This window comes from Heterocephalus glaber, unplaced genomic scaffold (genome assembly GCF_053883595.1).
Source record: "Heterocephalus glaber isolate CG9 unplaced genomic scaffold, H.glaber_assembly_v1.0 deba00001761, whole genome shotgun sequence".
Classification (NCBI taxonomy): Eukaryota; Metazoa; Chordata; class Mammalia; order Rodentia; family Bathyergidae; genus Heterocephalus; species Heterocephalus glaber.
The window spans coordinates 3,152,188-3,168,259 of NW_028258458.1; the positions used below are offsets into that span (position 1 = coordinate 3,152,188).

The following is a 16,072-nucleotide window of genomic DNA, read 5'->3' on the forward strand; positions in this document are numbered from 1 at the left end:
AGGACTTTGAGCAGGACTCCAATTGCACAAGAAGTAACAGCAAGAATCAGCAAGTGGGGTCACACCAAATGGAAAGGCTTCTGTGCAACCAAGGAAACCACCAGAGCACAGGGACAACGCAGAACGGGGAAAAATGCTTGCCAGTTACTCCTCAGACAGAGGACTAGTACATAAAATAGACAAAGAACTCCAAAAAATTAGACTACCCCAAATAAAAGACCCAGTCAGGAAATGCACAAGGGAAGTGAATAGACACTTCTCAGAAAAAGTAGTGCAGTACAAGGCCGGGCCTGGGGGCGCACGCCTGTCAGCTCTCCTGAGGCTGAGGCAGGAGGACCCCCCTGAGTTCAAGGCCAACCTTGGCTACACAGTGAAACCCTGTCTCAAAAAACCCAAACCGAACAAACAGAACTCCACAGTTGCACAAACTGTTTTATTCCCATCGCACCCCCAACCTACTGACTCCAGGGCAGGGGTCACCACTTGCTTGACCCCAGGTCCGTGTGGGTGGGGCTGCTGGGGACCCCCTGCTCCCGCTCTTTCCTGGTGTCCCGAGGGCCCCTGAGCACCCCGTTCTCCACAGCGCCCACTTCTGGCCCCCGCTTGCCACCGGAACCCTCTGTCCCGCAGCCAGGGACGGGTGCTGCACCCCAGCCCCCGCCTCCGGAGGGCTCAGGACCCCGCTTTCCTGGCTCCAAATGCTCCTCACTTCAGCCTCCTGTGAACGCAGAGGTCCTGGTTGGCCTTGAAATTCGGAGGTGACTCAGCCTGGCTTCCCAAGTGCAGTTTAGCATCCCATCTGAGTCGAGCTCAGCACTGGGTGGTGGTGCGGTCCTCCGAGCCGGCTGGATCCACCCCAGACAAGTCCTAGCAGAGGGTCCTTCGTGTCTTCCCCGCCTCGGAAAGGAGTTGGTGATATTTTCGGAGGTCCCTGCAGCCTACAGTCTAGGGAGCATGGGATGGGCAGTACCAAGGGGGTTTTGAAGGATGCATAGGAGTTGACCAGCGGCGGACTCACACGTCCCACTCTCCCTGGCACACCCGCTGCTCAGCTCACCCATCAAGGCCAAGGTCTCGGCTTCCTGGGAGGAAGGTGTCCCTTAGCAGGCGAACAGTGCTGCCTCAGTAGACCTGCTTCTGGCGCCCGCAGGCCAGGTCCGGCCTGCTGAGCGCATCCCACATGAGCAGCATCTCATAGGGCAGGAAGCGGTGAACCAGCAGCAGCTCGCGGTAGAAGCAGGGGTCGAAGGAGGACAGGGCGGCCGAGGGCGCATGCACGCCGGCCGTGCGCACCCCGCTGTGCGAGGCGGGGCGCAGGCCCTGGTGGTGCAGGCAGCGGCCCAGGAAGACGTCGTCGATGGGGAAGAGGTCCAGGGCGGACGCCGCGCGCTGTAGGGCGCGGGCCGTGAAGCGCGACAGCAGGAAGCCCCCGCCCCCACAGTAGGGCGGGTACTGCTCGTCCTCGGTCACCAGGCGCGGCACGAAGTACTTGCTCCACGGCACACGGATGGGGCCCACGCCCTGGATCAGGTGTCCCGCGAACAGGTGGTGCTCGGGGTCCAGGCCAAGCAGGAAGGCGACCATGTTGTCCGTGTGCGCGAAGACGTCATCGTCCCCGTTGAGCACGAAGCTGGCGTCGGGGCACCGGGTCTTCTGCCACTCCAGGAACAGCACCTGGTGGGGGACAGTGGGCTCCAGATGCCACGGGCCCCTCGGCGGGTCCCTGGCGTCTCTCTGCGCCCGCCGCAGAGCGGCACTGGCCCTGCTCGTTTTTCACTGGGAGACGGGGTCTCGCTAAGCCACACGAGACCCTCCTGCCTCAGCCTCCCAGCACAGGTCTTTATCCAGCGCCTCTCATTGTACCCCCTGGGCCAGACCCTGGTCCCGAGAGGAGCCGGAGCCGGAAAGAGAAATGGGCCGCATCTGCGGCTCGGCCTAGGTGCGCTAAGTGTCCTGGGCCCATGCCAGTGCCTTGTGAACACCATGGGGTGGGCAGAGGCAGGAGGGTCTCTCCCGTATCCTGTTTCGCAGGGGAGGAAACAGGCATAGAGAGGTAAATGATCTTCCTATGCCGCCCCACTGGAGATTCATGCAGGTCATTTCAGCCCCTCTGCCCTTCCTCCCAGCATTGCCCAGAGGAGAAGCTGACTCCAGAGCCAGTGAGGACAGGAGATGTGAGTGCAGGGACCCCATGGGAGTCTCTGGTCCCCGTGCCTCACCCATACCATGCATTTATGAATAAAATCTTATTCTGTTGATCTCCGGAGAACTCCTATGCATCCTTCAAAACCCCAGCTCTCATGACCTCTTCCTGGAAGCTCCTTGCTCCCCTCATCCTGTGTACCTGCTTCAGCGTGAGGTTGAAGAAGGTGTCGTGGAAATCCCACTGCAGGATGTCGCCGTACTCCCGCGCCTCCAGTGCCAGCAGCCGGTTGACCTTGGTGGCCTCGTGTGGGTTGGCAGAGGTGCCCACCAGGAAGAGGCGCCGCAGGGTCGCCCCCTGCACCTGCCGCTCTTGGCCCCACGTGCGCCGCACGATGTCCCTGCGCTCGTAGTTGGCGGGCGAGGACTTGATGGCGAGCAGCAGGAACACGGGCGGCGCGCACTTGGCGGGGGGCGGGTCCTGCAGCAGCCGGAAGTCGCGGCAGTGTCGGTAGAGCAGGAAGTCACGCACGTGTGGGGGCTGCCCCGCGAAGTCTGGGTGCGCGGCCAGCGAGGTGTTGGGGAGACACGGGGCGGGCGGGGGGCGCGTGGGGGGCTGAGCTGGGGTTCCCGGGGTCTCGGGGGTCTCGGGGATGTCCCGCCGCCTGTATATCCCCAGGGAGGACAGGGGGCCCGCGTGTAGGCTGAGGAGCACGAGGGAGGTGACAGCGCCCAGGGCCAGCGCCAGGTCAGGCCGCCGTGCCCGGGGCCAGCGCATCCTGGTGGCCGGATCCCTTGATGGCCCCTGTGGGAGGGGAGATGCTTTCCCTGAGCTACACTGGACACCTGGCTGCACATGTACAGTTGCCCAGGTTGGCAAATGACTGAAATTCACCCTTGACCTGTGCCCGACCTCATCCCTTGCAAGATCCCCTTCAGCACCCCAACCCATGTTGGCTCCTTGTTTTGTAGGGGTGCTGGGGATGAAACCCAGGGCCTCTCACATCCTTGGCAAGTGCTCACCACTGAGCTGCACCCCCAACCTATGAAATTAAATATTTTATTTTTACCAGGACCTCATTTTATAGGAAGAACTGAAAAACAGAGGCAGCAAAATGCTCCCCTCACATTGTGCCCAATCTCTTTACCTGTTGCTGACTCAGAAATGGCTCCAGAGCCTCCCTGTGGGCGGCGAGGGACTTTTAAAATCACAGTAGAGCGGCTGGGTCCTTCCTGTTTCCCTTCTTGTCCACCTCACCAGGAAGCTCAGAGCTTTTGGTTATAGCCATTACCCATTCTTCCTGCTTTTAGTGGTTCGTTAACCTAAATGTGGGCCCTGGCACATCTTGGATCCTCAAGCCCAGCATGAACTCCTGTCCCTTCCCTAAAATCCACCTCAAGGGGTTCATTTTCCAGGAAGCCCTCGCTGACCCATTAGCAAGAGGTCTGGTTCCCTTTCTAGCCCAGTCCTGATTTGATGGAGGGTTCTGTGTCTGGCTTTGTCTTCTCGGAATTGGGGGCCCCTTAGGGCTTCTGACCTTTCTGGGGGATCAAGGAGTGTTGGATGAAATTTCAAGTAAAAGCGAATTCATTCAGTTTCTCCCTGGTGAACTCTTACACATCCTTCAAAATCCCAGCTCTAATGACCCTTCCTCCTACAAGCTGTCCTGTCCCACATCCACTCTGAACTGTTAGTCTCCCTTCCAAATCTACTCACCAGGCTTCTCTCAACTCTGTCGCAGCATTGTGAAGGCATGAGGGGCTTCCAGCATCCCACACCCAGTGGAATTCAGTGAGTGTTTGTTGAATGAATGTGAAGACCTCAGCACTTACCTCAGGCAGTCTTGGGATGTAAGTGCTGGCTTGGAGTTTCCTCAGTCTTCCCAACAGCACCTGCAACAGTGTAGGGTAGTCAGGGGTCTGTTGGGCCCCTTTGACCCCAAGTGTCCCCTGGCTCCCTTAGCCAGCTACTGCCTGAGCAAGGCAGAGCACATTCTGGCTTCTAACGGAGGCCACAGGTCCATGTTGGCGCTGGGGACAGGGCCTTCCTCCCTGATCCACGAGGCCATTTCCCAAGTACACTCATTCCAGCCTGGCAAGGCCTTGTGGGCCATATTATGTGTGCAGTCCTGAAACTGGCCTCAGATGACACTTCCTGAATTCTTCTGTGTGACCTTGGAAGAGAAGCTTGGACTCTGAGCCTCAGCAAACAGCGGGAAGAATCGACCTCATGTAAAAATGCTGTAGAGACCTTGTCCTCTGGTATCAGTCAGCCTTCCCATTGCTGAGACATAATACCCCACACCCACAACTTAGAAGGAGGGGTTTAACTTGGCTCATGGTTTCAGGGGAGTCAGTCCATGGTTGGCTGCTCCATGGCAGGTGCATCATGGCGGAAGGGGATGGTGGGGGTGAGCTGCTCCATTCACAGTGGGCGGGGAGCAGGAAAGGGGAAGTGTGCCAGAGAGGAAGTAGTTAAGAGCCAGATATAGTTCCCAACTCATGCTCCGTGACCTACTTAGACACACCTAGACATATGATTGACTAATTCTCCAGGCATTTCTTAAGCCAATTAACTTGGTACAATCAAGATCAAAATTACATTCCACTCTCTGTCAGCTTGACAGTGAAACATGTCCTTTGGCCATCCTTTATCCCCAAATAAAGGTAAGAGTGATTTCATAATTCTGGCAGTTGTACTCTCCTGGATACAACTGAAAATACAGTTCCTTCCCCCAAAGCCTCAACAGCCCTGGCACTGCCAAAAAGCCCAAGTCCAAGTCTCCTCTGAGACTCAAGGCAGAGTCTTATCTGTGAAACTCTGTAAAAATAAAACAAGTTCCAGAACCCCAAGGTACAGTGGTGCAGGCTAAGCACTGCCATTCCAAAATAAGGAATAAAGGATTAGAAATGAATATGAGTGAAGATAGATCAAAACCAGCAAATATTAAATCCTGTAACTCCATGTCCAGTGCCTGGGCAGGTGGTATGAGCTGTCAGCTCCAAATGGCTTGGGCAGACCCGTACCTGGGACCTTGATGTCTGCAGCCTGCATTGTATCTCCCTTGAGCAGGTTCTGTCTGCAGCCTGCAGCTTTCCTCAGCAGATGGTCCCCATCCCTGACTTCTCTTATGTATTGGGGTCTCCAGTGAACTTTCACAGCTTCTCACGCACAGTGTCTCACACTGCCCTCTCAGGGCCACACCGCCTGGCCTCCAAGATCTCCTGAAGTTGGGGAGGATGCTTCCATGACCCCACTACTCTTGCATTCACTATGGCTGTAAAACCAGCATCACAGGGATGATGACAAGGTCTGCCAGCAGCTCAAGCAAGAGCTTGGCCCCCTTCAACCATGGCCGAGGAGGCCTCTGTGTGCCTGGTGGCTGAGCATGGTGAGATGGCTCCTGGAACCAGTGCCCTAGCCCTTCTTGAGCAGGAGGCCTAAGTGCTCTCTTCTCAGATGAAAGGTCGACGCTTTGGCACCATGATGTGAGGCAGGTGGGGTCTTGCTGATTCCTGACATGCCCTCAGGGCATCTTTCTCCTGGTCGCTGAGTAAAGTACTTGGCTTCTTTTTAATTGTCCTACTCTCTTCAGCAATCACACCTCACTTGGTTCCAGTTTTTCACATGGTTCCTTTTGGGCCCAAATGGAAGTTTTTCAAAAAATTTTGTTCTGCTTCTTGCCCAGTTCTGCCTGGATCACTCCTCCCTGGACTACCTCCCTCCTGTAACTCATCCTGTCTTTACTCTGTGTCCCTTTCTCAGGGAGACCCCTGACTCCCCACCAGGTCCTACTTTTTCCTGTAGCATATGGTATCTGCTAGGACGCAGAGCAAAACTCTTAACCTCAGGCTGTTCCTTGGCTAGTTCCCTTACCAGAGGGACATAGATCCCATGTGACCCATCTTGTTCTTGACTTCATCTCCAGCCTCCCTGTACAGAGTAGGTATTCAACAAATGAGTGTGCATTGGGCAACCATAGCCTCTAAAAAAATAATGATTCTTGGGATGAACTTACATGATCACTCATTCCAGCCAATGCTGACTGTCCCCCACCAGAAAGCCCTCCAAACCCTGACCTTTTGAGTGGTTATAAGGGCTCATTAAATAGGCAGAAAGGACTCTATCCCCAGGCATGAGTGACCAGTGGCCCTGCTCCCCTCCCTGGAAGTTGGGGTGGGGCTCTTTTTCCCATTGAATAGCCTCTCTAGAAGTTTCCTCCTGGTGGCCTCAGCATCTACAGGGCAGGGTCACTTCAGAGACCAGATAGGTAGTTCGCAGTATTGCAGGGAGAGATGGGGTCTGGTGGCTGCTTTTGAGTTTGAGGCCTGGGAGGCATCAGGGTTGAGATAGATGTGAATGGCAGGGACACTGGCTTGGTGGAGTGTGGGGAAAGGACTGAGGGATGAGGCAGGGTGAACGTCCTGGGGAAAGGGAGGAGATGTTGGAGCTGGAAGCTAAGCCCCAGAGATTTTGTTCCTGAAGGTGGATCTGGGAGCCCCGGTCAAATAACACTTTGGGAGACAGAGACAGGATGATTACATGTTTGAGCTCAGCCTAGGCAACTTGGCAAGAGACTGTCTCATAAACCAAAACAACCAAGGGCCGGGGCTGTAGCTCAGTGGTTCCGGCACCTGCCTCACAAGTGCAAGGACCTGAGTTTGATCCCCGGTACCAAAAAAAACACACAAAACCCCCAAAAAAACCCCAAAACAACCAACCAAACATTCATTTTTACCTGGTCACTGAAAAGGGGGATTGGAGCAAGAGGGGGTCAAACTACCCAAAGGCTTCTGTTCATGGAATTGGAGTTTCAGGGTGAAACAGAACCGCTTGGGGTGACGATTTGGCTTCAGTGAATCTCATCAAGGCTTGTTCCTTTGTTTGCATTTTCTTAGTTTTTGTAAAAACTCTTTACATATGAAGCATTCTTCATCAGTGGCCTGTTTTTCTTCTCTGAGCTCTGGTTTTGCTTAATGTAAGGATTCTAAGTCCAACAACCAGACTCCATCCTAGCCACTCCTATCCAGCCACGTCTATGAAGGTCACTCATTCATTCAGCAGCATGTGACAGTCAGCTCTCAGGAGGGTTTGCATAGTTCACATAGGAGTTGGTGGCAGGCAGAGTCTCCCCTCCTCCTGGTATCCCAGAGCAACTGAGACCCACGCCCTGTATCCCACTCTCCAGGGCGCCCCCCCAAAGTCATGAAGCATGAAAACCTCAAGCAGGAAACAGCTTCAGAGCTGGCCACATCTGGACCTGTGTGACACAGTGCTTCTGGCCCAGCCTGGGGAGACTCAGTGCTTTTTCCAGATGGCCCCCTGCCTGCACATGTGAAAATCATTCACCCATGGATTCATTCAAGCATACGCTGAATGCTTCTGTGGGAGTTTTGATGCCTGAACCCTGGACAGGGCCCCCCTTGTGGGGTTAGAGCTGGGCCAGCGGGAAAGAGTGGGATATCGAAGCTGAGGTTTTGAAGGATCCATAGGAGGTTGATCAATCCTCCAGGACACCATGCAACACCACGAGACACGGTGCTTTGTGAATAGCTGTCCTGCTAGATGGGTTAGAGCAGTGATGGGGAACCTTTTAGGGTTTCTATAATTAATAACACACAGCCCGCTGCAGCACATGTGCCACAGGTTTGCCCCCACTGCTTTAGAGACTAAGGACTGCATATTCAGTACGGATGCGATTTTTTCCAACATTTCCTTTTTGTTCCGTTGTTTTGTTTTGAGATAGGGTGTCATTATGTTGCCTGAATTGGCCTCGAATTCGCAGTGGTCTTCCTGCCTCTGCCTCCTGAATGCTAGGATTAGGGGTGCGCAACCCACCAGGCCACCAATATTTTCAGTCTGAGGTGGGTTAAATACGCAGATTCTGGATCTCTGGAGGCTGAGGGCGGACACATGACTGAATACTAATAAGCCACTAAACAGCCCAGAGGCTCTGAATATTCATGAGCCACTGGCCACACAGAGCAAGGAACATCAATGAGTGGTTGAATATTAATTATCCATTGAATATTAACTAGTGGTCAAATATTAATGAGCAGCTGAATATCAATGAGTGGCTAGATCCACACAAGGGGCCGACTGCTCAGCAGAATCAATTTCTGGCCCCATGTCCCCCACTATTGCTCCCAGGTGACAGAGCTGGGCCCTTGTCCCAGGCATGTGTGGCTCCAGCACTTTTGTCGCCCTCAGCCCAGTGCCTCAGGAGGCAGAGGCCTCATCCCTGCTTTGCCCTTCAGCTGTGGAGACAAAAGAACTGATGTCCTTGGCACAGTCTTAGTGGCCTTGGCAGATTAGCCAGCCCTGAGCCAGCCGCTGAGCACCCGTAGGACCCACAGGGCGTGCTGGCCCATCCATGCCTCTCGTTCCAGCACTTGGGAGGCTGAGGCAGGAGGATCGCTGGGAGTTCAAGCAGCCTGGGCTACATGGCCAGACCCTGTCTGAAAGACACAAGATAGAAAGCTGGGATACAGCAGCTTCCAATCCATGGCCCCCACATCAGGCACGACCGCCATGATTGTCCCTTTCCAGCTGGCTTAGCAGTGGCCTCCGGGAGCACCAGGACGGCAGCCTCTCTGGAACATTCCAGCCAAGTGGGGGCGGAGACGCCCCAGAAGCTGGGCGGTGAGCACAAGGTCAGGCGAGGGCGCAGCCCAGCTCTTCGTGGTGGCCTTTGGTGCGTGTGACTCGGCTAAGCGCTGCTCACACCAGTAGCGGCCACCGCTGTCCCCTGCCCAGGCACTGAGTGCCTTGTGTGTGCCACGGGACATGGCCAAGACGACGAGAAACTGCAGCTGTCACTGAATGGGCGGCAGCGAGGAGAGGCTTTCCAGGAGAACAGCAGACTCCAGGGGTGCGCGATTCCCTGGCTCTGCAGGGGCTGCGCGCTGGGCCCAGAGGGGGCAACGGCAGCTGGAGGCCACACAGCCCTGGAACTGCAGCGCTGGCCTGCCTAACCCCAGTGCAGCGCTGCCAGCTGCTTTCCTGACAATGCCAGGCAGGGCTGTTTTTATAAGGTGTGGCAATTGCTATTATAAACAGGAAAGAAAACAGAATAAAATGCCAATAAAGTGATTGCTTAGGTTCATTCCAGCCAGGCTCTGCTTTGTAGGGCCGCATGCTCGCTGTTCAGGTCAGGCTGCCCAGATTCGCCCCGCTGGACACCTGGGTGTGGGATGGGACACTGCCCTTCACACCTGGCTTCCAGGTTTCCAGGGCCCCAGGCGCAGTCACCTGCCAAGTCCCCGGTAATTCACTGAACTGCCTGGAGACCTGAGGTGGTTTCAGGAGGGGCCCTGAATAAATCAGCCCAGGTGTGGCTAAGCCTCAAGGGCCATGTGGAGGCTCACCATGTGGAGAAACTGAGGCTGGGCTTCTCAGTCCCTAGCATCCGGGCCTCTCCTTGGGAAGCTCTGTGGACCTTTCAGGCTGCTTAGGGTCCTCCCCGAGCCCTGCACTTTCTGAAGGAGTCAGCAAATCAATTAGCTGCATTGTGTTTTTGGTTTTTGACACAGGTTCTTGTTATGTAGCTCAGGCTGGCCTTAATTTTCCTGCTTCAGGCTCCTGAAGTTTACACCTAGCACCATCTGGCTCCACTTTTATAGAGAGGGAAACTGAGGCATAGAAGGATCAACTCCTCAAAGGGGTTTGGGTGGGAATCCAGTCTCTGCCTTTACCACCTCATGGGATTCCTTCCATTTTCTGGGTTGGTAATGAGCTCCCCATCACAGGAGGCAAACAGGCCAGGCCAGAGTCCCGCCAGGAAGAGGGACTGACTGCTCAGGACAACCTCCTTGGCTCACGGGTGCCCCAGGTAAGTCCTTGCCCTGCTCTGGCTTCCAAGGCTGGCAGCAAGAGGACAAGTGCCCCGTGGAGACTCCCAGCTCCGTCTGCCACAGCCTGGAATTGCCTGCAGGAGAGGGCGGGGAGGGAGGGGCCTGGGCTGGGCAGGGAGGGCCCCGCCGCGGGGCCTCCCCACCCTGGGGACTGCGGCACATTGGTGGAGCCGCCAGGCTGGCCCGACCCCACTCAGGGAGCCCACAGGTGGTCCTGGCCCAAGTGGGCCTGCCTCAGTTTCCACACCTGAAAAGGTGGCCCCAAACACAAAATCTGCCCCAGAGTGAAAGTGGCCGGCACGGGTCTGGCGACGTCGCTGTTTCTGCCGGTTCTCCGGGGACGGATAACGGCCCCCGGCGGCCACCGAGTCTTCACCACCGCCAGGTGCCACCCAGACAGAGGGAAACTGAGGCTCGGAGGCTGAAGACCACTCACCGAAGCTGCCCTACCGCGGCGGAGGCGCAGACAGCGCTAAGAACCTCCTCGCAGCGGGGTGGCCACCCGCCTCTGGGAAGGGAAACTGAGGCACGTCCAGAGACCAGAAGCTACCTGCCCACGCCGGTAGGGTCGGGGCCCGCACCTGGGGTGGCTGCGTCCCCAGATGTGGCCTGGCGAGTTCTCCGCAGTCCCGGGCCTGGAAGAGCAGCGATTCCGGGGACCCCACACAGGGAAAGTCTGCTGCCCACTGAGGCCTCGGGAGCTCGGCCGACCCCCTCCCTGGGCTCCGTGTCTCTTCCCAACACCCGCACACTCACCGCCGGGACGCGCCAGCCTTCAGCCGCTCCGCGCAGGAGGAGGAAGGGTTTTTACCTGAGCCCCAGCCCGAGCCCACGCCCTCCGGCTCCTTCCTGCCGCGCTCCCCGCCTCCCGCCTCAACAGCGCGGGTGCTGTCTCCCAGCTGCGGCGGGTTTCCTGGTGGCCGAGGCAAAATTCCCCGCCAGCTCCGGTCGGCCACGCCCTCCCAGGGCCACTTCTCCATTCCAGCCACGCCCCCTCTCCCACCGGCCACGCCCCCGGGCCACTTCTCCAGCCCCGCCCCGCCCCGCCCCGCCCCTTCGGTCCGCTCTGGTCCTCCCGGGCCCACCCTCGGGGCCACAGCGAGGGAGGGAGGAGTTCCCGCGCTGGAGGGTTGCGAGCCACGCCCTGCGTTCCCCGGTGCTGGGCCCCGGCCAGGCCCAGCGTGTGTTCCACTGAGGAAACCTTAGCTGGGAGGCATGTTGAACCCAGGGGTCCTCAGATCCTTTCAGGGGTTCCAAGGTTCTGGAGCCCCTGACACCCGCAGGCTGCAGGCTGGAGAGGTCCGGGACGTTGTGCATTTAGGGGTTTGGGCTCAGGGAGGACTCACCTCCTCTTCCTCCCCGACCCCTGTTCCTTCCGGAGGAGGAAAGGGTGTCCGGCTGCGCCTCAGTTTCCTCACCTGTGCAATGCTGGATAAAGCGCCCCCTGAGGGCCCCTGGGCGGGACAGGTCGGGGCGTGGACTCTGAGGGGCCAGCGCGAAACTCGGCTGGCTTCCTGCAGGGCAGTGACCTCCGGGTCAGCGCTGCTTTGCATGGTAAACACGAGACTGGCTTGAGCCCCTGTCACCCCACGGGGCCCCTGGAGGGAGCTGTCGCCTGGGAGAGTCGGTGGCGGTCGCCATGCCCTCCTCCAACAGACGCAGCTCCTGATGGCCTCACCCCAGAACCTCGAGGTCACAAGGGGCAGATGCTGGAGTCAGTCAGTTCCCGGAGAATCCCGAACAGCGTGCGAGCAGACCCTGCACACATGGCTCACAAAGGCACTGCTCACAACAGCCGGAGCTGGCCGCAGCCAAGGGCCTGTCGGCAGATGCACAGGCCCACGAGCGTGAGCAGCCACCCGGCGGGCTATCACTCGATGGTGGAAAGGCACAGACACGACCCCGGCGACCACCGGGCTGACCCTCGAAGCCAGCCGCCCGAGGCTGTGTGAGCCTGTTGTTTTGGTTTTCTTTCCGAATTTTAATTTCTCTCAGGGAACTGGTACATGCCAGTGTCTCATCTTGGTCGTTGATAAGAACTTTCCAGACCAGAGCAGGAAAACCCAGAGACAGGACGCAGCTGGGTGGCTGCCAGGAGGCTGCGGAGCAGACAGGGGCAGGTCTGCTACGAGGGTGGGAAATGCTCCAGAAGCAGAGGTAAAGTGGTGGTTGTACACACTTGTTTGTGTTTGTTTTTCTGTTGTTTCCTTATTAAGACAGGGTCTCAAGGAACCCAGGTTGGCTTCAAACTCCCAGGTTCTCCTGCCTCAGCCTCCTGAGTACTGGGATGCTAGGCCTGTGCCACCATGCCTGGCTGGTGCTTGTATCATAGACAGCTAAGTTAGGTAGAAATATTGTAGGCAGTCAACATGGCTGGGCCCTCAAAGGAGTCAGTGCCGAAGACGAAGACACTTTACAGCTGTGGGTGGAGGCGCAGCTGTTGGAGGCCAGGCCTCAAGTCAGGGGTGAAATGTTCACAGGTGCTTCGCCAGGGAGAAACAATGACTGGTAAATAGGCATCAATCACCTGCGCGGGGGACCGAGGCCCTGCCCCACGCCTTCCTGGAAGGGCCTTGTTCCTTTCCTGCACACCTGCCACGTGAGCTGCCTTCGCCCCGGAGCAGTGTTACCCGAGAGGGTTCACTGCAATCTTACCGGTTGACCATAGATTGTCCCACCCGATGCCCACCTCGTGACTTTGCTGTATAAAACTTCTTTGAGAAGAGGCCTCGTGGGCAACCCGCTTTCCGGGTCCCATTCTGTCTGTCTCAGAAGCTGTCTTTCCCTCAATAAATATTTCCTACTCTAAACCTCCATTGTCCCTAAAAGTTATTCTTGGATTTTAGGGAACAGGAACTCTGTGTTTCAGACACCTAGCAGGTTGGGAGATGTAATCTGTCCCTCTGTCCGTGGGGGCCTCCTGTCACCCCTAGATCACTCGTGCAAGTCCGTGACTGTCCCCAGGGCCCCTTTAAATGGTTCATTTCCTGTTATGTGAATTTCACCTTAAAAAAACAAACGCTGACTCGGGCAGGGACTCAGCCGATTCGTTGCTCTGTGCCAGAGGTGTGGTTGGGGACCCCCAGACCAGGGCATCATTCCCAGTGGAGGGGTGGGTTAAAGGGCCCCACCTGCCAAGATAGGAGTGTGCGCCACCTGGCGGTCCAGAGGTCACCCCGAGCAAACAGCCGGCCTGGCCTCACAAGGGGCCCCACTTTCTGAAAACCAGAGCCACCAGGAGGTGCAGGCTCCTGCGTGCCGCATGGCAGCCCCCGCCCAGGAGGAGATAACAGGCCCAGAGCTGGCAGTGGAGGCGGTGAGCCCCAGGCAGGGCCCAGGCACGGAAGGGCACCCCGGGGCGACCGCCACATTGGCCTGGCCTGCTTGCACACCGGTGTGCCAGTCTTCGGGGAGGGGACCTTGCCCTGGGCCCTCAATGGCTGTCCCTACCTGGGGCAGGCGGCCGCTTCCTTCCTGAAGCCACAGAGCAGGAAACCCAGGGGCCTGGGCTTCACCCCAAGAGCTGAGGCCCCTCAGGGGAAGCAGGGCCTCCCAGAGAGCAGCTGAGTCACAGGCCCAAGTCCCTGATGCCACTCAGGAAAGCGCAAGCGATGGCTGCCTCAGCCTGCAGTGTCCCCACTCTACCTAGGACGCATAATCGCCATTCATGTACCGGGCATTGCGTTGATCATGAGCTTGCTGGGAGCCAAGGACATTCCCCAGACCTCTCCCAAAACAGGGTTTCCCTCATTTTATAGATGAAGAAACTGAGGAGAGAGAAAGGATTAGAGGAGCCCAGGGGGAGAGGCCAGGGCTTTTATAGTCACGAAGAGGAGGTGGTATTGTAAATGGGGTTTTGAGGTATGAGTAGGAGTTTGGAAGATGAGGCAAGGTGTCTTCTTCTTACTGAGACAGAACAGGAGACACTAATAGGTAGAAAGGAGACAAGGAAAATTGTAATTTTGTGAGGCAGGCACCAGAACCACTGAGCTAAATCCCCAGCCCAGAAAATTGTAATTTTGAAAGTTGCATTTTTGTTTTGTTTTTTGGTATCGCGGATTGAACTCAGGACCTTGTGCTTGCGAGGCAGGCAGCGGAACCACTGAGCTACATCCCCAGCCCTGAAAGTTGTATTTTTAAGACTACAACTTCAGAATGCAAAGTTACTGAAGGTTACCCATGTCTCTATTCCCCAGGTTTGTTCACGCTTCTTTTCATCTAGGCTTATTGCCCCCCGTATTCCTTAAAGATACCCTAAATCCATAAGTTAGGTCAAACATCTTGGATCATCCATCTTTAAAAAAAACAATAGACCAAGCCGGTGATTCAGCTCAGTAGTTCTGCTGCCTGCCTCGAAAGTGCAGGGTCCCAAGTTCAATCCCCGGTACCAAAACTCCCCGAAAAACAAAAAACAAAAAAACAGTAGACGTGGCTTTCTCTGTAAACCAGGACATCTCTCCCTGCCTGTACCTGGGCCACCGCTTTTCTCCTGCAAACCAAGCCCCCACTTTCTACGGATTCAAATATTCTGCGGATTTCCACTGCCAAAACAGAACTATCCCAAGCTGGCTCTGACATGCCTCTGCCTGGAAGCCGGCTGCCTGAGACTTTGCCTCACGCCTTGCTGAGTGCCTGAGTGTCCTTCTGTACCAAGTCAGTGGGCCTGCACGCTGCCCCTGTGTGTGGGTGAGCCTGGGACCCCAGCCCCACTTTAGGGTCCTCCTGGGACGCCTGTGCAGCACCATTTCCATGCCCAGGCTGGCTTTGAACTCACAGCATCCTCCTGCCTCAGTCTCCCCGAGGGGTGGGATGACAGGTGTGGAACTTTCAAGGTGAGACATGTTTTCTTTTAGAGATAAGGTCTCCAAGCTTCCTCCTGCTGAGCACATAGCAAACCAGCCCCTCTCCTCAGCCCCCAAGAAGGGACAGAATATGCTGGTGCTGGAGCCGGGGAGCCCGGCTTCCTTTCCACAAGAAAAGGGGCGCTGAGCTGAAGCCTCCTGGAGACAGGCACTGCCTCTCCCCGTCCGCCCCCTCTGTCCCCCCATGAAAGACTCCAAGCCTGAGCCCCAGCAGACAGCGATTTGAGGTGACTGGGCCCCTCCATTCCTTCAGAGCAAGCGTTGAATAAGCCCCTGGCCCTTTTTACCCAGATAAATGACCTCCTTTGATCTGGTCAGCAAACGAGCCTGAGGCCAGGAACAGAAGACAAAACCGTGCAGATCTCCAGCCACGCCCACTTCCGGCCCAGGAGGTTCCCGGATCCGCCAGCCCCTGGTCCGCCAGGGTTCAGGACGCCACCTTGGCTGCCCAAGGCCACCGCACCATGTGGGCCCGGGCAGTGGTCGCCTGGGTCGAACGCACTTCCCAGCCTCCTGTAGACCCTGGTTGGTGGGTTGTGGATGAGGAAACTGAGGCTCAGATCACAGGTACACCTTGTCTCAAAACACCAAGAAAGAAAGAAAGGAAGAAAGAAAGAAAGAAAGGAAGGAAGGAAGGAAGGAAGGAAGGAAGGAAGGAAGGAAGGAAGGAAGGAAGGAAAGAAAGAGGAGACAAGGAAAATTAAAAAATTTGACTTTTAAGAAAAAGTGCAGTTAAGGACACAAAATTACTCAAGCCCAGTTTAAAATTTTTTCTCTTTCCTCCAGACACAATAAGTCAGGCCATTCCCTTTCCTCTGCAAACTGGCCTTTTCCACATGGGAACTACGCTTACCTCGAGGAGCGGAGCTCTTAGGGGCCACCTTCCCACGGACGGAGGGAACTGGTTTGCCTTCTGTCAGAGCCACGCCGCGGGCGACAGCACTCAGGAGCGCACACACCCTGGGTCCTGCTTCTTTGAGAGGGTTGAGACAGGGTCTCCCTGTGTAGTCCAGGCTGGCCTTGAACTCATGGCGATCCTCCTGCCTCAGCCTCCCAAGCGCTGGGATGACAGGCGTGCGCCAACCCCTTGTACAAAGCCCCTCTTTAGGAAGCCTCCCCGGGCCCGTCTTCCCTCCCTCCCGCCCGCCCAGCTCAGCCCCGAGGCCGAGCCGAGCCGAAGCGCCCGGCAAAGGCATTGTTTGGGTTCCTAGGCC

General features: G+C 56.7%; 1 protein-coding gene across 8 annotated transcripts; it reads right to left on the reverse strand.

Annotated features, from left to right (window-relative positions):
* Positions 1-412: 412 nt before the first annotated feature.
* Positions 413-16,038, reverse strand: B3gnt3 (UDP-GlcNAc:betaGal beta-1,3-N-acetylglucosaminyltransferase 3). Of its 8 annotated transcripts, XR_015447608.1 has the most exons (6): positions 15,712-16,013; positions 11,343-15,431; positions 3,976-4,035; positions 2,345-2,947; positions 1,058-1,674; positions 413-945 (listed from the first exon to the last, which is right to left on the reverse strand). XR_015447608.1 is itself a non-coding variant. In XM_087201936.1 (5 exons), the coding sequence occupies exons 4-5, from the start codon at positions 2,918-2,920 to the stop codon at positions 1,123-1,125; spliced, it is 1,128 nt and encodes a 375-aa protein (XP_087058062.1). In that variant the 5' UTR covers positions 2,921-2,947; positions 3,976-4,035; positions 15,159-15,431; positions 15,712-16,013; the 3' UTR covers positions 413-1,122. The 8 variants fall into 8 exon arrangements, 6 of the variants coding, with proteins under 6 accessions (XP_087058062.1, XP_087058061.1, XP_087058060.1 ...); XR_015447609.1 differs by lacking the exons at positions 11,343-15,431; positions 15,712-16,013 and adding an exon at positions 10,753-10,889; XM_087201936.1 differs by having other exon boundaries at positions 413-1,674; positions 15,159-15,431.
* Positions 16,039-16,072: the final 34 nt, after the last annotated feature.